The sequence below is a fragment of the Protopterus annectens genome, chromosome 9.part0 (assembly GCF_019279795.1).
Source record: "Protopterus annectens isolate FY-2018-M chromosome 9.part0, PAN1.0, whole genome shotgun sequence".
Lineage (NCBI taxonomy): Eukaryota > Metazoa > Chordata > Ceratodontiformes > Protopteridae > Protopterus > Protopterus annectens.
This window is the reverse complement of record NC_056743.1, coordinates 1,218,885,436-1,218,908,518: the sequence shown is the minus strand read 5'-3', so window position 1 is coordinate 1,218,908,518 and position 23,083 is coordinate 1,218,885,436. Positions and strand designations below refer to the sequence as shown.

Here is a 23,083-nt window from a genome sequence, read left to right as displayed (position 1 = left end):
AGTGTAGTGGAGGCAGACACTGAGTAACAGGGCCTTCATGTGGCACTAGGTACAAGCATCAAATCTTGCTCCATAAGAATGCACTTATGTACCCTAATAGCCAAGTCTAACCAGATCTTTAACATCTAACAGTATGCATACATTCAACCTCCTGGTTGTCTCCGTGGGCTTAGTAAGATCAACAGGAGTTTCATCAACAGTACCTTATGAGCCTTACTTGACCCAGGGAGAAGTCTGCACAGAAGACAGTCCCCACAAGCTTGAGTTCAACCATTGATCTTTCATTGGGTGAAATGGATGATCATTCCAAATGAGCTGGATAAAATCATGCTTCAAACATTCAGTCATGGCACTACCAGTGATGGGAGCACTCCAGGGTACTTGCCAGAAGCGCATCTTCCATGCCCCTCTAAGCCAACAATGGCTGCAAGACAGATCCCTTACTAGCTGAGGGACAGCTCTTGAACTACACGTCTTTCTTTTGAGAAAACTTTGAAGGTGAAGGCAATGAATGACATGTGTCTAGCATCCAGATCCCTCACCTTCGCCTGTTGGTGAAGTATTAATCTGAGATCATGTGACTGGCTGATGGCACTACCTGTACTAAGCAACCATCAAGAGCTGCTATCTTCTCACAATAATGTCTAGACATGTTTAAGAAGCTCCTTGCTGATGAGCTAGGTCTTTACGGGATAAGTTGATAGGAAGAATCTAAAAATTCTGAGATATGGCCAAACCTTATTTAAAATCCAGTGGATCGTGATTATGTTTTTATTTCAGGTTCCTATCAGAAGAACGAAAGTCCAAAATATCGAATGGCTGTATACGCGAAAATACCATTCAGCGATGTGTTTTTTTGTGAGATCGTGGTGCAGTGAAGATCAGGAAATTTGCCCTTTCCTCACTGTAGTGCAATCTTGGAGTTGGTATATATAATTAGTGGGGAGTGTGGGGGTGCAGCCCCCCACAATAAAGGGTTCGAAGTCCAGCATTTTCCCTGTTTACAACGTTTGATTATATGAACTTTCATTGATATAATATAGACCCTTTTTTTTCTAGCTAAGGGAAACATAGAGAACTGCCCTCCCACTAACAGTTTTAAGTAGCAGTCAAAACTGCTCTTGAGTTCCCTGTGAATCCTTCATATAAGACTTGGTGGGGGACCCAAAAGAGCAAAATTGCCTAATGCCTGACTGTCCTTTTCTCTTCAACAGAACTTCTACTCTGGATGTTGGACTGGCCTGAATAGGAAATTAGGGGTCTCTTTATAGATGGCTTTGGAGTCTGGGGAAATGCCATCCACAGGACAGCTCCAGTGAAGAGTTGCTTGTTCTCACCTAGTGCTTCAGTCAGTCATCAAATGGCATGCGGAAGTTGGAGTCAGCTGATGGGCCCTAAATATGAGGGGAATCATATAGAGACCATCCATAGTGGTCAATTACTGTTTCATCTTTTTACTTAGTCTATAATACCAACAATATTTGCCCAAACACCTCTTCCAGAACTCAAAAAAAGGTAGCTAAGATAATAGCCTGCCTCAAATCTTCCTTAAAAGGAGAAAGTTTTAGCCATGCCATCTGACACAAGCACATCAGAGATGATGGGAGAAAGTCTTAGCCATGCCATCTGACCCAAGCACATCAGAGATGATGGGAGAAAGTCTTAGCCATGCCATCTGACACAAGCACATCAGAGATGATGCTGCCCTAAGTATATCAGTAGGAAAATCAGTAGTACAGTGGACTAAATTAAAGCCCACTGAGGAAACTAGTTAAATTATTTTCCCTAATTTAATCTGCCAACTACTCTGAAGCCTGGTATTGAGACAGAAGAGACAGATAAAGGACCCTAAGACCCAAAGGGAAAAGAGAAAACATCCCTCTGGTTTGCTTGTAAAAGCCCTTATCTCATTATTTAGCATCAAGATGGAAAGGTGTGATGGCCCCTGAAATGTGTGCTGTACCAAAAAGATGACACAATATGCTACTTCTGAATACTTACTCAATATGTGACTCCACTCCCCAAGGAATTTACAGACACCATCAGCCTTCCTGTGCACAGCTGGAGTAGAACCTTTACTCTTCAGCCAGCTCTGTGGCATAGAGGGACAAAGTCCCGGCTACACAGTAAGTGACCCAAGTTCAGTTAGCAGCTTAGATGCCTGTAGGTGCTGGCTAGAGAGGATGGGAGAGTGGCAACTATTGGCTTACACATCTTGTGGGTTGGTAGCATGGTCCAGGCCTGCCACTTGGGTGAGACTTCAAATCTATAGTGTCTTTGCTGTTGTGATGCACTTCCACCTGTGAGCTAAGGGTTCCTTCAAGAGGGGCAACAGTAGAGCTCAGTGAGCTGACAAGGGGGAGGGCTACTCTTCGGGGGACAAGGTAGGCTACCTCACTGGGCCAGCAAGCTGATCTACTCCCTATCATCTGACTCTCAGTGCCTGGGAATGGATGGGCCAATACATCTTTCTGGGAAGGAGTAGATGGGCCATAGAGCTCTCACCCAGCTTGGGAATGTCCATCCCTTGCCCCTGTGGAACAAATATGCTGACTAGGTGCCAACAGTGGAGCCATTGGGAGAGGTCCAGCACTGGCAAGAGGAAAAAAAAAAGAATCATTCATTCATTCATTCATTCATTCATTCATTCATTCATTCATTCATTCATTCATTCTTCCAGTCTGCAAGGGCAGCATCTTTCAGAAAAGAGCGGGGTTCCTCTTATTTCTTCACCAATTACTAATTCAGCATTTTTTGGTGGTGTAGGAACAGAAGCTACTGGGCAGGTCACAGAAGATTTTAATAAGAGGATATTTCATTATCTTTGTCTGAATCTGAAGCAAGAACCTTAGCCTGTTCTGGACCTCTTTATAGATGGCTTTGGAGTCTGGGGAAATGCCATCCACAAGACAGCTCCAGTGAAGAGTTGCTTGTTCTCACCTAGTGCTTCAGTCAGTCATCAAATGGCATGCAGAAGTTGGAGTCAGCTGATGGGCCCTAAATATGAGGGGAATCATGTGCCAGAGATTGTGCCTGTTTGTGACATGTCTGTAAAAGACCCCAAACCAAAATAGGATTACATTCTGTAAGAGTGGGCATCCACATGGACAAATTGCCCCAAATATCTAAAGATGCTCAGGTGCTGGTGGAATTCCAGTAGTCTATCATGTATGGCAGGTGCAGTGGACTCACCTTCAACTTTTGCCACTGAGATATCATCTTGGTAGGTGAGCGCTAGTGTTTCTTGGACTCACATTCAGTTGGGAGAGCCAAAGGTCCATTCCACTCGGACAAGAATCTGTGCTCTTGGGTGGTTCTCAGAAAAGGGAATCCTAACCATTACCCACGGCAGAAAAAAAAAACTCAGATCGATTTGCAATGTTTTCTTTGGGACTGTTATTTTACAAGTGTCTATATTTCCTTTCACAGCTTAGCCATAAATTTAAACAAATCTGTAATTGTTACAGGATGGCATAAAAAACAACAGTTTTGAATTCTATAACAGTTTCCCATTTTTCCCCATTTCCTTGCAACCGTTTCTGAACATTGTAACTCCATCAGTAAAACATCCAGAGGAAACTGCTTGTCAACTTTCTTCCTTAAGGTTTACTTTCCTGGACCAGATCACAGATTGAATTCTTAAACATCCAACAGAGAAACAGATGTAATTCCTCTGCCTTTTGCTCAGCTAGTGAAAGTGGGTACATTGGCATACTCCATGAATGGAAGGCATGATATCCAGGGGACAATGTGACTATATATGCATTTGTTATTTTTTTTTTTTTTTTGTTTTATGATGACCTCTGATGTATGTTGAAAATGCAGCCCAACCAATAACATCTCTCTAGCACCTTTCTGCAAGCATTCATATTCCCCCTCAAAAAAGGGGAAAGAAACCCCTTTAAATTCTTTAACATTTCAAAGTTTCATACTCTTCAGATTGCTGTAGAATGACAGAAACCTTGGGAATAACAACAGTCTTTTTTCCAGAAAACAAGAATACATAGTTTTGGATGCCTATGGCCTACTTCCAGAACAGTCCATGTTCCATTTAATCAATGGAGCTCATAAAACCAGGTTGGCAGCACCTATTGAAACATTAGGTCCATGCTTCAAACATAATACTGTACAAGTAACAAACAAAATACCTTTCAGAAAACAGAACTATCCACACAGAACAGAATCTACTGCAGAAGTCCTTCAAGATCATAACACTGTACTAGTAGAAGAAACAAATTCAGAAATGCTGAAATATCCATCGACAACAACATATTAATCAGACCTCCATGAGCTGACTTTCATATGTACACACAGCTTTGTAAAGTCTATGCTAGGGATTCATGTCCATTCAGCATCCGTGTTAACGTAAATGTCTTTACTTGTACCATGGTCTATATGGACCATCACTACTAATAGTTTGGTACATTATACCCTCTTCATTTTCAGGTTAGGAGAACTGAGAGTACTTTTTGAAAGTTAGTGAGACTTCGTACTCTGTGAAAGTAGTATCTCAGCTAGGGATATGCACAGCATGGAAGTTGATGCTGATTTCAGTGACGTCATCACCATTGCAGTGTTTGGTACACATGATGACAGAAATGTTTGTAGTAAGGACAGAGCTAGTTAAAATGTCAAAAACAATGCAAGCTTTATATCACAGCCTGCATATGAAGAATAAAGTGCATCTTCAGGGAAAACAAGCAAGGATAGGGTGAGTTTTACAATGCAGGCTCATACAGTTAAAAATGCTACAACACGGCTTATTAAACACTGACAGCTTTGCATGACCGCCTGCAAATGTGAAGCAAAATGCTGCCTTGCAGAAAGAATAAGAACTAGAATAAACCAGGTCACCAATGTATAATGGCAAAGTGCTGTATGTTGGGAGAATAAGGGTAGTTAAAAGAGGAGCAGCACTGCAGAGGAACTTGTGAATATGGGAGCGACTATCATCTGCAATAACAAAGGACTACTAAAAACAGACAGCACTGCACTGCAGCCTGCAAATATAAAGCAAAGTGCTACCCTGTGGTCAGAAAAAGGGCTAATGAAACCAGGGCCAGCCTGCACACACTATCTGCCAGAACAATGTGGTTAGCAGAACAGGGCCAGTACTGTATGTCAGCTTGTGATTGTGGGACAAATGCTACTGGCAAAGAAAATTAGTGAAAACAAGGTCAGCACAAGGCAACCAGTGACCATAGAAAAATGTGGTGTTCTGCCCTCAAAAACTGAGTCTGTATAATGGAAAAGTGTATTTGAAATTATACATCTATGTCACGTAATGCTGTGCTGCAGTGTTAGAGATGCTGGGCCTGAGACTGCAGGATCGACACCAGGTGTTAATGAAGTGGGGTGTACTTATACATTTTCAGAAGTGTCACAGCTTTGTCTCAATCAACAAGATTACATGGGCTGCCAGTACATGAAATGAGTGGGTATAGTTCTAGGAACAAGATATGATATTGAGTGGTCACTGAGGAAACTTCCAACAATATCACAGCCCTATTAGAACCATAAAGGTTTCACAGTAATTACTGGTAAAACAACACAGGCTTTAGAAGTTACGATGGGCAATAATACCTTGTCACCAAACAAAGGTATTGCTCTAATTGCTTGTACAGGAGTACTAGTTGCAGGAGAGGAGGTTCAGGTACATAAGTCATGGCAGCCATGATAGGCTTCTGCTGTGGGGAAGTCTTAGCACTGTCCCGGCCCTGTCATTACCAGTGAGTTTCATTGTAAGTGCGGGCTGAACAGAAGTGTGTGAAATATAGCAGCAGGAGAATTTAATAGTTTGGCAACAAAAATTGCCAATGGCAACACACTGCTGTAAAGAAATTATGGGAATGCAATGATACTGAAGGGTAAATGGAGAAAATGAGGATTACTGTAAGAAATGACAGCATAAACTGTAACTGTTAATGTTTTAATTTTTTTATACTGGTAATGGCACATGAAATGATTGTGCTGACACTATTACTGCCCTTAGCTACAAACGTGACTCAAACTGCTGCCCCTTTACTTCGTCGGCTTCCTTCTCTGAAGCTGTTCAGAAGTGTCTGCAGATGGTAGCAGTAAAGCCCACAGATGACAGCCTTAAAACTATGCTCCACTCACAAAGTGTATCGGATATTCTCCTCATACGTCATTGTCCAGCTTCAGACTGACACTCCGTGACTTGTACTTCACACTGCTGCCACTGCCACTGCCACTACAAGTTTCTCCGTCCTTCTCCAGCTGGCTAGCACTCCGGTCTGGAGCTGTTGGGTGCCGGGAACGGAAAAGTTGACTTTGCTTCCGCAGGAATTCAGTCTGAACAGGGCGTCCAAAGCTAACTTTGCCCATGACAAATCGACTACTACTCTTGCTTGCATGGGAATGCTTTGTGATCTCCAGCTGTGCAAGATGGGCCACATAACCTTCCGAAAGGAACTAAAAAAAAAAATGCACATGACTAATGAATTTGTATAAGAATTACATTTCTCTTTCAAATACAATTATATTACCTCATTTTCACCTCATTCTTGTCAGTTACGCATTCTACAATATAGTAATGAAGGTTAACCTAACAAAACATTCTGTTTTGAGGAAATTCCTCTTTTTACAGTGTGTTTATCTTAACTATACCACGTAATGTTATAAATCCCAATCCATGCTGGCTTCCCTTACAAGCATCACCACTGAAAAGGTCCTAAAGGCTTTCTAGGAGGTAAAAAAACACTAAGTTTATGGGCCCTGACAATGTTGGGGTGCTTCCTGCCAGTTCAACCCACTTTCTCACTGACTCACTCCAAAATCTATTTAACCTCAGCCTCTCATCTGGCTTTTTGCCCTAGGCTTGTTGAACTGTGATGGTCATCCTATTAAAAAGGTGATCCTGGAAACTATAAACTCATAAACCTCACCAGCTTTATCTGTAAGGCAATGGAATGCATCATTAAGGACCTCATAAACGCAGACACTGGCAGCCTAAAATCCACTGATCCAAGTCAGCTTGGGTTTGTGAAGGTTAGATCTTCCATGTTTAACCTAGTCATCTTTCTTAAAAAAAAGTCACCAAGGCTTTTGACAAGGGCAAGTCAGTATGCACAGCTTACCTTGACCTAGTCAGCACTTTTGACACCATTCCTCATTCATGCATCATAGATAATCCAATTTTATGTCACCCAATAGATAGCAAATTAGCTTACAGACAGACCTCTGCAAATTAAGATTGGAGTTTGCACATTCCTCCAGAAGGCTTGTTACCAGTGATGCCCCCACCCCCATGGTTTTGAACCAGGGCCACTTCTGTTCTGTATGTACTTGTCTGATATTAGCATTGACATCACAGGCCTTTGGCTAAGTTTGCTGACAGTTGTAAACTTGGAGCTATCATTAATTCTTTTGGTGACTCCCAGATTCTACAAGTGGGACTAACATGTACAAACAGTACCACAACCTAGTTAAGTTAATGGCTGAAAAGTGTAGTGTTGTATATTTCATTAAACAGGAGCACACTTTCTCATGCCCAATAACCCCCACATAACTGACAAAGTTATCAGAGACCTGGCCAAACATGTTGGCAATCAGCTCTTCTTTAACCACCATGAATCCATGGTCATTAGGAAATCTTTCTGTTTAGCCCAGCTGGTTACTAAGGATATTTCCTTCAGATCCAAAGACATTACCATATCTCTTTACTCCTCCCCTGTAATTGAACATCACTCTTCATTCAGCATGTACATATGCAGACATAAGATAATTTGAAAGACTGGTAAAAACAAAAAAGTAATAATGAAAGTTATATACATACAAAATTTTATTTGAAAATTCATAATACCCAGACTTCACAATTAGCTTTTTTGTCCACCCTGGACTTTTTAAAGTGTAAAACCTTCATGTCAACCTTGTAAAATCTGAGAGCTCTGTCATGCCTCTCTTCATCTAATCTGTGGATATACATCTTAATTTGTTTAATCCTGAACAGCATGAGGCTAATTAACACTTTTGTTTAATGAGATCTTCCAGGAAGACACTGAGAGGTTTTTTCCAAAATTCTTTGCTGAAAACCCACTTCCTTAGGTTTAGAAAATCTGATAAATGGTGCACGTTACAAAACATGTAAAATATGTGTGCTGTTTAGTAGATAATGGGCTATATACTGGTGTTGGTATCAAAGGTCTGTCTGCAGATACTGATTTTATATTGCAGATTTATGAAAGAAAAACTACATTTTATTTGCCAAAAATGCTAGCGTTATGGTGAAGCAAAGGGTTACATCCATATTACTGGACAAGACAGATTCAAGATATCAGTGAAAGAATTGATTACCTGTTCCCATTGGTGTCTAACAAAAGGGTATAGCATACTGTTGTTTTGTGACATTGCCAAATCTATACAAATTATGCATATAATCATTTCACAATATTACAAAACAATATTACTCTATAAAACAATTTGTGTTAGATGGCAATCGTCAGAAGCAACACTGTGTACCTTATTGTTTTGTATAAGATGGCACCGTTTGCTCACCTGTAGGTTCCACAGCTTTTATTAAATTAATGTGATATGAATATATGTGTGTGTGTATATATATAAATATATATATATATATATATATATATATATATATAAATATATATATATATATATATATATATATATATATATATATATATATATATAAAATAGTCATAATTGCTTTACCAAAAAGAGGATCTTTACTAACATCCACTGTTTGAATACACCACCCCAACAAGACAGTGGCTGGGATTCCTAAAAGTTGCCGCAAAGTTTGTGCTAGGTCTACACTTAGTGTAGTCTTTCTGAGTGAATAGATAGCACAAGCAATGTGGAAGGGATGTTCTTGAATACAGAAAGTGTACACTTAGTTGTGACCTTTATGAATCCCAGGAAGTGTCTCACACTGTTTTTGCATTATTAATATACACATGGAAATATGCTATATTTTTTCATAACTTTTTGCAAACACTCCTTAATAACCAGCTTGACACATCCCATGCTGACCATTTCACCGGCATGCTTAGCAAATCATGTGAGCTTGTAGATGCCACTTTGCTGCTACAGTTTTATGTAAGCACCTTTACCAGGACTCTAACAAATTGATGTTGAAAACAGTGAGGAGTATACTTGTTTCATGAGTATAGGAAGCCTCCTCTGAAGACAAGTGTACTTTTACAGGATACACAGGAGCCCTGCTATCCTGACAGTATAATCTTGTAGAAAGCAGTGAGTTAAGCCATTTAACACTGACATAGACAGTGACCATGTCATAGGTTTTTTTGGGGTAGAGGAACTTGAGTGCTCTAGACATCTGTCATATCCTGGCACCTCCGCGGCAGATCACCATCACATTTATCTTTACAAAGTCTGCCAAGTGGAGTGTCTGTAACTCATTGTGGAATTACCTATAATTAGGACATTTCCTTGTGTTTTGGCTGGCCCATAATGCATTAAGGATACAGGTGGATTAGTAATATGACACCTCTGAGAAGGGTTTGTGATGAGTGGTGATAAAGGTGCAATATTTGAAGTTTCATTATATTTCTGAGGAGTTTGATGGTCAGGCCTTCACCCTGGATGCCTCTGAGATTTGACAAGAGACTTTGTAAGTACCTCAGCAAAAGAAGGCCTGTTTTTAGGTGTTTTTTTAGATGACTGGCATGCAGCTGTAGTTTGTTTATCGACAGTGACAACCTCATGGATGCTGTGTGCATATTTTGATTAGCGGTTAGCCTCCAGCTTAAGTAGGTCTTTGTACCTCTCACATGTGGACTATAGTAAAGGTAGATGTAAATGGTTGTCAGCGAGCATTAAGCACTTTGAACACTTCCTCAAGGTATCTAGTGTTAACAGACTGACAACACAGGGTGAGGAAGTAGCCTGTGATACCCTGATTTCAGCATCCTGTGAGTTGATAGTGAGATGGTGTCAAATGAGCTGATTAGAGAATTTTAATTTTATAGGGGTAACTTGCTATGCATCAGAGGGGTTAATGGTATACAGAAATGTATGAAGACATACAGGTTTTAGTCCTGTCCCAACTCATATCAGCAAGGCCCTGCCTTCCACTGCTTATTTTGAAATAAGGGGCTAAGATGATGCATAGTGCAGCAAAGTGGTACTTAGTTAGCCATGTGGAAAAAGTTGTAGCTTGATGCTGCACATTGTCCATTAACAGCACTGAGGAACTAGTACAGCAACCAGGTAATACCAAGTTAGGATTATGGGTAATGTGTAAGGGGAATAATATAGGGACACTAAGACTATAGTCACAGCTTAGTTCCAAAGACCTGCATGCATGTAGTGTCCAGTGCCTCAGTACTACATGAAGCACAATTTACAGTAGTCCAGCCAAATGGGGTGGGATTGTTTGCACCGAAGAGCAATAGAAACCAAACAGAAAATATAAGCAGCCAATCAGAAAATGATTTATTAGAAAGCCAGCAATGATTAAAAGCCTGAAACAGCAGCAATACTTCTTTCTGTCAACAGGTAACTACTACAGTAGTATTCTAAATGTCTCTAAAGCTCTAGGCAACAAGACAAGCTGTATCCAAAAATTAACAAAGCAGTAAAACTTTGTCTTAGATAAAAAAACAAAATTACCACAAAACATGCACTTTCCTGGTCAGGTAGGGACTGGTATTGAGTAAAATCCAATGAAATTAGGTCACAACTGGTTTTAGCAATAGAGCTGTGCAGCTCAGAGCAGCCCAGACAAATGAAATGCAATGGGGGTGAAGCTGAGCAATATAAAACAAGCAGAAAGAATGTGGTAGTCAATCAGAAAGCAACTTATTACATTTCAGCAGTGATTAGTCTATAACAGCAGCAATATTACCATCTCTCATAAGTTAACTGCTATAGATCTGCAATGCATATATGTTCTTGCATCACTGGACAGAGTATGGTAGAAAAGGGTCCTTAGACCAGCCAACCTACCTTGTTAACGAACAGGTAAATAAGTGCATATACTGGCAGAAAGGGAGTCATTAAGAAGATGTAATGGGTGTGCAGAGTCCTCAGAAAGGGTAGGTGTGGAATGAGGAGTTGGAACCAAGGACAGGCTACGATAATGCTATGGATGGCTAGTCTGATTTAAAACAACTTTTCACACTGGGTTCTGGACCCTGAGTTTCACTGCTAGGCTGGGCAGAACAAACCATGGATGGAATCAGGATGGCAAGGAACAAAGGGGTGAAATGTGGATAGGACAACTGTATAATGTTTACCTTCAAAACTGATTAGTAGCCTCCTTCTGTCATCCATTTTGCATGCTCATATGTTTGTAAAGGCATTTGGGTAGGAAGTTGAGGAAGAATGAAAATGGACAACACAGATGGAACATTATGGTGAGTACATAACTTTGTTATCTGATGTTGTCCTTTTCATTCACTCCTCCACTGATGGAGTAGATGCTGAGTCCCCAGCTGCTGTAACCTTGGGAGGCCCTCATGGAAGGATATTCAGCAGTACAGCAGAGCTAAAGGCCGCTCTGTTCATGGAAATCAAATCTAATTTGTTATATGAGCAATAAAGGTGTGAGAATTAGTCTAACCTGCCGCTACACAAATGTCATCTAAGGAAGCCCTTGACCAAAAGGATGAAGAAACTGCCATAGACATAGTGGAATGAGCTCTAGGAGGTTTGGTCAAGGATAAATCTTTTTTGCCATAAACAAAGGAGATTTACTGAGTTAACCATTTGGCCAATGTAACTCTGGATACTGGTTTGCTCAAAATAGTTGGCCAGCCTTCCTGAAGTCTTTTGTTCTGTGAAGATAAAAGTGAAGTTGCCTATGTACATTCAAAAGGTGTAGCATATACTCTCCCTTATTTGAAAAGTTGGGAAAGAACACTGGTAGATTAATGACCTGGATTATATACAATTCAAAAACTATCTCAGGCAAAAAAGAGGGATTTGTTTGCAAAGATGCCATGTCTTTGTGATAAAAACAAGTAAGGAGACTTAGTAGATAGAGTCTAGAGTTTGGACACTTGTCTAGCTGATGTAATAGAGACAAAAAATTGTTTTCCAGGATAACATTTTTAGTTTTGCTTTGGCTGAAGGTTTGAAGGAAGCTTGTGTCAAGGCCTGAAGCATTATAGTTAAATCCCAAGGGGGGGGGGGTAGGACCCTTTAACAGTGGTCTAAGCAAAAAGGCTCCCTTAAGAAAGGCTTTACATAGTTTAGAAGAAGCTAAGGTAGAGTTATTCTCATAGGTTCATAGGTTGATACTAGGCTGTCTGCCCTAGGGCATTTACAAGCCTAGCCAGAGTGTGTTTGGCTTTTGCCACCCTTCTTAGATTAGTTTACTGTGCCTCTGTATAGTAGGTCACAGAAGATAGCCCATTTAAGGTTAGTTTACCGTGCCTCTGTCTAGCAGAGACACAGAAAAAATCCCAGGGGTAAATTTACGATCTCCCATCCAAACGCCAAGATTCTTTTTGAAGAGGGTCATTGAGGGGCTCTGTCTGACATGGATTGGGATTTTGTTCCAGAGTGAGGGGAGCCTCTGGGATATGAATCTGTCCCTCCAGCATGTTCTATTTATTTCTGTGCTGAGGTTTAAGTCACTGGAGCATGTAGTTCTGATGGATTTGGATTTCTTGAGGTAGAGCATGTCCATTAATTCTGGGTTGGACATGGCTTTATATGTCAGGCACAGATCGCCTCTGAGTAGGCGGTAAGCAACTGAGTAGAGCTGGAGTTTCTTTAGCCTAACTGCATAGGGCATCTGTTTGAGTCCCTTGATCCTCTTGGTGAGGTACTTTTGGGGTCTTTCTAGTTGTAGCAGGTGTCGGGTAAGGTACATCCCAAATGGGGCATTGTATTCAATTATGGACCTGATGAGTGATGAGTAGAGGGGCACAATGATCTCTCTTGATCTAGATGTGAACCCCTTCGTGATAAGGTGGGCTATATAGAATATCTTTCTAACCACTTTGGCAATGTGATTGTCAAAGGAGAGATTGCAATCTACTTGGGTCCCCAAATCCCTAATTACTTCTTCCGTACTTAATGGATTACCACCTATGTGGTAATTTGTGGGCACTTTGTTTTTCCCAAAGGGAATGACTATGCACTTTTTGGCATTTAGCTTTAGGCCATGGCTCTGGCACCAGTTATCCGTCTCTGTGAGACCTTTTTGAAGGATGCTTGTGTCAGCTGCTGAGTTGATTATGGCCCCCAGTTTGCAGTCATCTGCAAACTTTGTCAGCCATAGTCCTCCTGTGTTAGCCTGTACCTCAGAGAAATATATACCGAACAAGAGAGGTTCCAGGACTGAGCCTTGTGGGACGCCACTTGTAACTGGTTTAGAGTCTGACATGGCACCTGCAATTCTGACCATGTGTGTTCTATCCCTAAGCCAGTTTGCAACCCATCTTGTGACATAGGGGTTGATATTTAGGCTGGTGAGCTTATTTATGATGCCCGAGTGGGATATTGTGTCGAAGGCTTTTGCAAGGTCAATGTAGGCTGTGTGGACTACCTTCCCTTCGTCTATGGCCTTAGTGACTGTTTCAAAGAAATTGACCAGGTTCAAGAGGCAAGATCTGCCCTTAATGAAGCCGAATTGGGTAGGATCCAGTGTTTGGAGGTTCCCAATGTCTTTGTTTATGAGTTCCATGATGATACGCTCCATAGCTTTGCAGACCAGGCTAGTTAGGCTTATAGGGCGATAGTTGTGGCACCACCTTTATGGAGTGGGACCACTGTTGCTGTATGCCATTCTTTGGGTACATATCCTATTGTAAGGCTGAGACTGAACAGTGATTTTAAGTGAGGGTTCAGTTCTTCTTGGAGCTCATGTAAAACGCAGCCCGGGACACCGTCCGGTCCCATTGATGCTGTGTTTTTTGCTTTGGAGAGGGCAGCTCTCACCTGTGCATCTGTGATGTCAGGGAGGCTACACTCTGTTGGGATAGTCATTTGCTCATTTGGGGATTAATTTATGGTCAGATCTTACCAATGAGGTAGAAATTAGAAATAGCAGCCAAATGTACTTTAACAGCTGAAAAACTCACTCCTTCATTGGAAACCGAAGCTAAGATTTCAAGGATAGATAGCACAGGTGCAGAGAAAGGGTCCAGGTCCTTGTTAAGGGCCCCAGAAAATGAATTTTTTCCATTACTTTTGTAAATCCTTCTGGTAGTAGCTTTTTGAGAAAATAACAAAATATGATGTACAGGGTAGGAGATCATGGAATGTCTAGCAATCAATGGAATTGGAGAAACCATGTGGTCAGTTTTAGGCCTGTTATGTCCAGATGAGTCATACCTGTCAGGTGAGACAGAAAGTCTGGAGTGGGATCCAGCATCCAGGGAAGATGTAGAAGGTGAGGTCAGAGGAAGGGGAGCCAGATCTGGCGAGACCAGAAGTATGCAATTAGGATAACTGTGTTCTTCAGCTGGAATGCTTTCAGTAGAAATTTGGGAATGAGGGGTAATGGTGGGTAAGCATAAAGAAGACAGGAGGGCCAATTGTGGACTAGAGCATCTCTCGGTGACTCCCCTGTTGGAGGGATCAGGGCAAAGAACCTGCTACATTTGTGCTCTTTGACATTCAGAGACCACTAGCGAAGCATAAGAGTGGACCTGCTTAGTTTGTCTGCAATCATGCTGGATTTCCCTGAAATGTGCATTGCTATTATAAAGTGACCAGAAAAGATCACCCATTTTCACACTCTCACTGCTTCTTGACAAAGAGAGTAAGATCTGGTTCCACCCTGTTTGTTGGTATACCAGACTATTGACATATTGTCAGTCTGAATGCAGGAGCCTGCAATACTAGGAGGACTGCTCTCATCTCCAGGACACTGTTATGCACCTTGGCCTCTTTGTGGGACCATGTACCTTGGACTGTCCTTCTCAAGTAGTGCTTCCCCCAACTGGAAGGCATCATTGGTCACTGTGGTTGTGGGAAGGGGAAGAACAAATGAGCAGCCTTCACAGAGTTGGTTTGAATGAATACACCAAAGAAGATATCTTTTACATGCTTATGTAATCTTAACTGGAGCATTCAGTGGATGCTGAAGAATCGACTGGAGAACTAAAGGTGTCCATTGAAGAATTCAAATGTGGAATCCAGCCAGAGGAATAGAAGTGATAGCTGCTACCATTGATCCCAGGGCTTGCAGAATTAACCAGGCTGGAAGAGAGGAACTTTGAATCACCTTCTTGACTTATGACCTTAGTGTCTGCATTTGAGTAGAATGAAGAGAGGCTATCTGATTGACTGTGTCCAGACACACACCTATGAACTCCAGGCTCTGCACAGGTGTAAGCTGAGATTTGTTGTAAATGACAGAAATCCCTAGATGAACACACAAATGGAGCAAGTAGTCCCTTGTCTGCAGAAGTCAATTCCTGGTTGGGGCAGTTAGGAGCCAGTCATCTAGATAATATAAAATTACTAGGAACTACTGCCCTCTAGTATCTAATTAACAAGCAGCTGAACTTAGTCCACCAACTAAGCCAAAAACATTAACATTTCATCTTACCTACTAAATATTAAACTTACAAATGAGAAAGTACCTGACAATGATTTTGGAACTTCTTAGATGGACGACCCACAATGTAAACTTGATTCGGAGCGAGCCCCAATGAACTGTAAACGGAGACATCCTTAGCTGAACCATAAGCTGCCTCGATCTTCATTTCTGCCTTCAAAAAAAATGAAACAAAATGCCCATTACTTTAATGAGAACTTGATACTACAGTTTGTTCTACCAGGATTGAGAAAAAATGTATGCAGAGACCATGCAATATTGTGTTGTTACTGTTTAGGCAATGCTGTGCATAAACAAAAAGTATCTTTGGGTAATCCCATAGCTGCATTAATGTGTATATATTTACCTTACAATGCAAGATGACTGTTACTGATGTTGCCATCTGTGGCTGCTCTTAAAGAAAGGTTCTGCATTTTAAGCACTTAGCCCTTTATTCTTTTTTATTTGATAACCCTAAGCCTTGCTCAACCAGCTTTAGGGAGAGATGATGTTTCTACTTAAGGAATGTAGGTGAATTCCTGGTTTGACAGCTTCATAAGTATTAACTGTTATGCTAGTAATAAAACTTAATGAAATAAAATTAAAACAGCAGTATTTATTAATTCGTCCCTGCCTCGAATGTCAGAATTATTTCTAAAGCAGGCGTGAGGTACAATCACTAACATTAGTGAACTGGCTACTAATATTCCACTATTTTAAGCTTTTGGACCACAGAAAATATGTGTGCTAAGAGCAGTAGTGTTAGAGGTTAAATACAAACATTGTTAAGGGATAACAGTTATACCAAATAGATGCTGAGACTGCCTCCTTTTCAATTGTATCTTCACAGACCTTAAAAAGCATTATGACGCAGTGGTGCAGTTATTAGCATTGTCAACACACAGCAAGAAGTTCTCCGGTTTGATTCTTAACTAGGGTGCCTTCTGGGTGAAGTCTGCATGTCCTCCCTTAATTTGCATGGGTTTCCTCAAGGTGCTCAGGTTTCCTTTCACATTCCAAAAACATGTGTCTGGAGCATTTCTCCCTGGGTCTCCACTGAAAATGGGCTCTGTCCCAGTGCGGCTTTTCTGGTAAACAAATGTTAAATAAAATAAATTAATTACTGTAAATTCCCTTAACAGTCTAAATACTGGGCAGAACACCACCAAATGGTTCTCTAACTACCTTAACCATTGATTTTTTACATACAATTTGGACATGCATTTCTTTCCCTCTCAATCCCCCAGGTCCATCCTAGGCCCTATTCTTAACTCACAATTTATTCTCTGCTGTAAGACCTAAACCAATTCAATGTGATCCTTTAAACCAACAATCTTTCAATTCTCCATTTGTCAAACAACTTTAATTCCCTGAAGGCACACCAACACAATCTCCTTAGGACATGCAACTGGTTCACCAAAACCAAGCTAACTGTAAATTCTGTTAGAGTTAAAAGTATGTTGTTCGGTATCTCATATAGACTGGTCTAACAAAGTCACACTGCAAATATGTCATCACAGTAGTACTACAACTTATTCAAGTCTATGCTTACAAATGTCTAGGTATCGTACCAGTAAGGTGCAGCAACAGTTCTCCCACAACAACTCACAGCTATACTTTCTCCTGAAACTAGATAGTTTACAGTGAAACACACCGTCATTCCAAAGTTAGAATATTCCCTTCCACTTACAGCCCTAGGCTACTTCTCTGCATCAGCAAGCTGCACAAGCTACTGAATTCTGTATGTCATCTCATAAACTTATTAAACACTAGAGCTAATCACCGTAATCACAATACCTCATCAACTAGTGATACACTTTCCTTTTCTTCATAACCCTTGGCTCAAAAGTCAAACCCACCCCCATAGACAGCACAAGGAAAAAGAAACTAAGGGTAATGCTGCTAAACGCCAGAAGTCTTAACCTCAAGATGCACGCACTCGAAGCTCTCCTCAGTATGGAGAACATCGATATCTGTGCAGTGACAGAAACCTGGTTCAAGGCTCCAGACAGCACCCCAGCACTACCAGGCTGTACCTCGTATCATGCTTTTTGGCCCCAAAACCCAGACCGAACCACAAAAGGAGGGGGAGTTTCCATATTTATCAAGGATATCCACACCTCCAGATTAGTGGCATTGCACGAAGTATCGGAGACCATCCATGTGCAACTAACAGTGGGCAAGACTGCTTTTCAGTTTATAGCATCCTACAGACCACCCTCTCAAAGTCAGGAATCCCATTCGGCTTTCCTGAAAACATTGGAGAACATGAAGATCTCTCCGAACACCATTATATTGGGCGACTTCAACTACCCAAACATTGACTGGGAGCACTACTCAAGCCCCAGCACCTTAGCCCAAAGATTCCTGGAAATTATAAACTCAAATGCTATGGAACAACTAGTCACCACTCCCACAAGAGGGGACAACATACTAGACCTGATCATTACCAACATGGGGACTCTATGCTCCACACCAGAAGTATATCCCTCATTGGTAAGATCAGACCATAAATTAATTTTACTGGATGTCCACATCCCGACCCCACCCCAGCCCAGAAAACCACAGTGAAAAACTTCTCAAAAGCGAACTTCTCACTTCTCAAAACCGAAGTGGAATCCTTCAAGGCCCCAGGGCCAGTGGAAACTACAGCCCAAACTGCAGAATCCTATATAAATGCATTCTACGGACATCTCCAGGAATGCATGGATCATGCTATCCCAAACAAAACCAAGACCCAATCATCCAAAGGCAGGCGTCCAGTCTGGTGGACCCCTGCCATAAATAAACTGTACAACAGAAGGAGGAAGCTACTACATGATAGAGCAAAATCCCTAATAGGGAAGGCATCTCTGATCAGTACTAGCAAAAATTACGATCCCTCATAAAATCCTCCAAGGCCAGCTACGAGAGAAAAATTGCACAGAACACCAAAGACAATCATAAGGCTTTTTCAGTTATGTTAGAAACCTGGGATGCAACTCCCAGACTTGTTCTGAGTTGATTCTAAACGACAAAAATACACTGAACCCACAGACATCGCCAATATCCTGGCAGACAGGTTCAGTGCAAACTTCTCCACCCCTCCCCAAAAGAGCAAGTATCTATCCCGGCAGAGGGCTGCCTCCCAAACATCTCAGATGCTCAGGTGAAGGCTGCCCTCTCCAAAGCAAAAAACACTGCTTCCATGGGACCAGATGGCGTCCCAGGTTGCGTCCTACATGAACTACAAGAGGAACTAATCCCTCAAATAAAACAGCTATACAATCTCAGCCTCACTACAGGATATGTGCCCAGAGAATGGCGTACAGCAACAGTGGTCCCACTCCACAAAGGTGGAGCCTCTACGGACCCTGGAAACTATCACCCCGTAAGCCTGATTAGCTTAGTCTGCAAGGCTATGGAGAGGATCATCATGGTGCTCATAAACAAAGACATTGGGGACCTACAGACACTGGATCCTACCCAGTTCGGCTTTGTCAAGGGCAGATCCTGCCTTTTGAACCTGGTTGACTTCTTTGAAACAGTCACCAAAGTCATAGATGAAGGGAAGGTAGTCCACACAGCCTATCTGGACCTTGCAAAGGCATTTGACACAATACCCCACTCGGGCATCATAGATAAGCTATCCAGCTTAAATATAAACCCCTATGTCACAAGATGGGTCGCAAACTGGCTCAAAGACAGAACCCACAGAGTGAGAGTTGCTGGAGCCATGTCAGACTCGAAACCGGTCACAAGTGGCGTCCCACAGGGTTCTGTCCTGGGACCACTCTTGTTCGGTATATACTTTTCCGAGGTACAGGCAAATGTGGGAGGACTATGGCTCACCAAGTTCGCAGATGACTGCAAACTGGGCGCCATAATCAACTCTCCAGCTGACACAAACATCCTTCAAAAAAAAAAGGTCTCACAGAGACAGATAACTGGTGCCAGCACCATGGTTTAAAGCTAAATGCCAAAAAATGTATAGTCATACCCTTTGGCAAAAACAATGTGCCCACAAATTACCACATAGGCGGAAACCCATTAAGTACAGAGAAAGTTATTAGGGACCTGGAGACCCAAGTTGATAGCAATCTCTCCTTTGAAAACCACATTGCCAAAGTGGTTAGAAGGACCTTCTACATAGCCCACCTCATCACGAAGGGTTTCACATCTAGATCAAGAGAGGTAATCGTGCCCCTTTATTCATCCCTCATCAGGCCCATCATAGAATACAATGCCCCTTTTGGGATGTACCTTACCCGACACCTGCAGCAATTAGAAAGACCCCAAAAGTATCTCACCAAGAGGATCAAGGGTCTCAAACAGATGCCATATGCTGCTCGGTTAAAAACTCCAGCTCTACTCAGTTGCATACCGCCTACTTGAGGAGATCTATGCCTGACATACAAAGCTATGTCAAATCCAGAATTAATGGACATGCTCCACCTCAGTAAATCTAAATCCCTTAGAGCCACACGCTCGAGGGACTTGAACCTTAGCACAGAAATAAATAGAACTTGCTGGAGGGACAGGTTCATAACCCAGAGGCTCCCTTCACTCTGGAATAGAATTCCAGTTCATGTGAGGCAGAGCACCTCACTGAATCTCTTCAAGAAGAATCTCGATAAGTGGATGGGGGATCGTAGGTTTGTCCCAGGGATTACTCCCGTGTCACTATTAGACAGAGGCACAGTAAACTAAACCTTAAAAAGGGCACAGTATACTCAAATCAAGGGGTGGCGTAAGCCATACAGAATCGGGCTAGGCTTATAATTGCCCCAGGGCAGATAGCCTAGTATGAACCTATGAACCTATGAACCTATAATCATTTACAAACTCCTTTTCTTCAGATTCTCTCCCTACTGATAAACATGTCCATGATCCTAACACACTCTATAACAATAATGCCTCCTCTAATGGTCAGTGGACTAGCCGCCCTTGTTAACAACTGTGAAATAAACAAATAAATACACATATTTATTTGTTTATGTATTTATTTCCATCTAAGAGCCAGGTAAGTGGACTGGTCAGCAGACCTTTTTTTACGCATGATCCAGGCAGTATGGTGCAAGACACAAACAAAAAATTATAGATAGACTAAAAAAAAATACAGAGTGCACATCGAACAGTAACAAGGTAGAGGCAATACATTTCTGTGTTATTTACGATTATAAATACAAGAGATATTATGTACAGTATATACATTTAAGGTAGGCATTCAGTCAGAGGACATTTGCTAAAAGGATAACTTTACAAGAAAGAAGTGGCTAGAGACTGAGCTCCAAGGACTAGCCATTGTCACAGATGCAGCATTTGGCTAGTCCTTGGAGCTCACGCTAAGGACTAGCCATTGTCACAGAAGCAACATTTGGCATCCTTAAATAGTTGTTCCTTCAGTTTCTAAATAATTGAAGTGTCTCTTACTGCTTTACTTCTGCAGGTAGCCAATAAATGGATATATAAACATATAGAAGACTGAATGACTGAATGAATGAGTGTCCAGAAAGTAGTTCTTCATAAAAATTTAAACTTTACTCCTGGTAGTTGCCTTAAAGGAATATACTCCATTGCATGTTGGTGTACATACATTTCTTGGAGAGGCAACTACAGATGTAATCAGAATGAAAAAGCAAAAGTATCTCCTTCTAAGTCAATCCCAAAATATTTGAGTAGGTCTGCCCTTGCCTAGGGCAAATACATTTTTCAGAAGAACACATACAAAAATGGTTTCAACAGTAACATTATTCTACAGGTCAATTAAAATGTCAGGTGCAGACTACAGCCAGGCAAATTTTACATAATAATTGTGTCTGTGGGCTACACCTCTGAAGCCCAGGGTTACCTCCAATGTCTTCAGCCAGTGCAGAGTTGTTGGGTTGTTGTGCTCCAGTGCTGAACTGAGAACACTGGTTCTAGACAGGAACTGATGTCAGGTTCCTCCAGACACTTGCACTAGGGTTGAAACGATGAATGGAGCTGTTCCATTCTTTCTCCTATTCAACTTTGCCTAACTTGAATTAACAATGTATGCAATTTTAAAATTACTGTGGTTTAATTTCTACAAGTCTTTTGGATTTCTAATACCATGATGGAAATGAACCCCATTCCTAGGTCAAATTATGATTAAAGTTCATGAAATTAGTATTGTTTCAATTATTGATGCTAGCTAAAAGTGCTCTTTACAGTACCCACAATGTGACCAGAACTGACTCCTTCTGTAGTCTATACAGAGTTTTATGTATCAGTGGCATACTTAAACAAGACTCTAAATTCCTTTTATGAGACCTATTGCTCCTACTAATATATGGACAGTCTGGGTATCCTTCTTCCACATTACCCTCGTTTCCGTCTGCAGATCCTAGTATTTTATGACCTTGTGTCTCTCTGTATGTAAGACAGTGTAGTCACTGGGTATAGCAATTTCAATCATCAGTGCTACTTTTGTCTTCTTTTCATGGACTACTTTACCTGGTTTTCTCGCATCTATTTTTTGAACTGTTGGTAGTGGGTGATCCCGTGTGATATAAACTTCATCATTCTCTGTAATGCTTTTTAGATTATGTTTCCAGTGCTTCTCAGCTCCTTCAGTATTATAATGTTTGCACAGTCCTCAGTACAACAGTCTTGCCACATTAGTATGCCTTTCAGTATATAGGCCCTCTGCCATTAGTGTATCACACCCAGTAACAATATGTGTGACTGTTTGCAGTTCTGTTTTACAAAACCTGCATTTGTCTGTTTTCGCCCACATGCTCAATGGACTTTATAAACCAGTGTGTACATAGTCTACTGTCCTGGGTTGCCAATATTAACCTTTTATGTTTTGGTTTAAATTCACTTCTCCTTAATCATTCTTGCATCAGATCCTGATCTGCATGGGGTTGTTCCAGGTGTTTTCTATACTTGTAATTATATTTGCGCCTTTTCCACATTTCTTGCCTTCTCCTCTGATCTTTCTCCTTATCATACCTCTCAACCTGGAAACATCAAAAATCTGTACAAAGGCCCAAGAAAAATGGGTACAAATCTGTACACTGATTAACATATAATTTACATACATAAGTATACATCATTTACATACATAATTATGTAACCCACCCACTCCAGTGGAATTGTGGGATACTTTCAAACGCAAAGTGAACAGACAACCAAAATATGACCCCAGAGTATCCCTGCAGCCATTCCAATGCCCCATTACTTGGCTATTTCACCCCATTTACCATAAACACGTTAATGTGCATACTGCTTTACATCTACAATGATTATTTGGATTTCATTTAAAACTTTTATTTTACATTTTAAAACAAAAACACTAATAGACATCTGCTAAACAAAGCAACACATTCTCACATTAATAGACTTAGCGTTAAAACTTCTCTGACCTTGAAGCTCACATTCATTGAAACAGCATTGAAATCCACATTCAAAGAAAATGTATCTGGCCAGCGGCGGACACAGATTACTTTTGGGCTGTTTTCAAATCATAGGCCCATTGCACATGAAAAATACATGTGTTCTTTGATACACCTTCCTGACTGTATTAAATTATATTCCTTGTGTAACACAGCACACTTGTTAGGGGGTGTTTTAAATTTA

At 41.2% G+C, this 23,083-nt stretch overlaps 1 protein-coding gene across 1 annotated transcript in view; it reads right to left on the bottom strand.

Moving 5' to 3' along the window:
- Positions 1-5,913: 5,913 nt before the first annotated feature.
- The window catches only part of PITPNM1 (phosphatidylinositol transfer protein membrane associated 1), a 1,523,951-nt gene continuing 1,506,781 nt past the window's right edge, over positions 5,914-23,083 (bottom strand). The window contains exons 23-24 of the mRNA XM_044084149.1: positions 15,546-15,674; positions 5,914-6,435 (exon numbers count right to left, since the gene is read on the bottom strand). Of these exons, the coding sequence (XP_043940084.1) occupies positions 6,142-6,435; positions 15,546-15,674 (423 nt within the window). The 3' untranslated portion in view covers positions 5,914-6,141. The remainder of the gene's footprint in view (positions 6,436-15,545; positions 15,675-23,083) is intronic.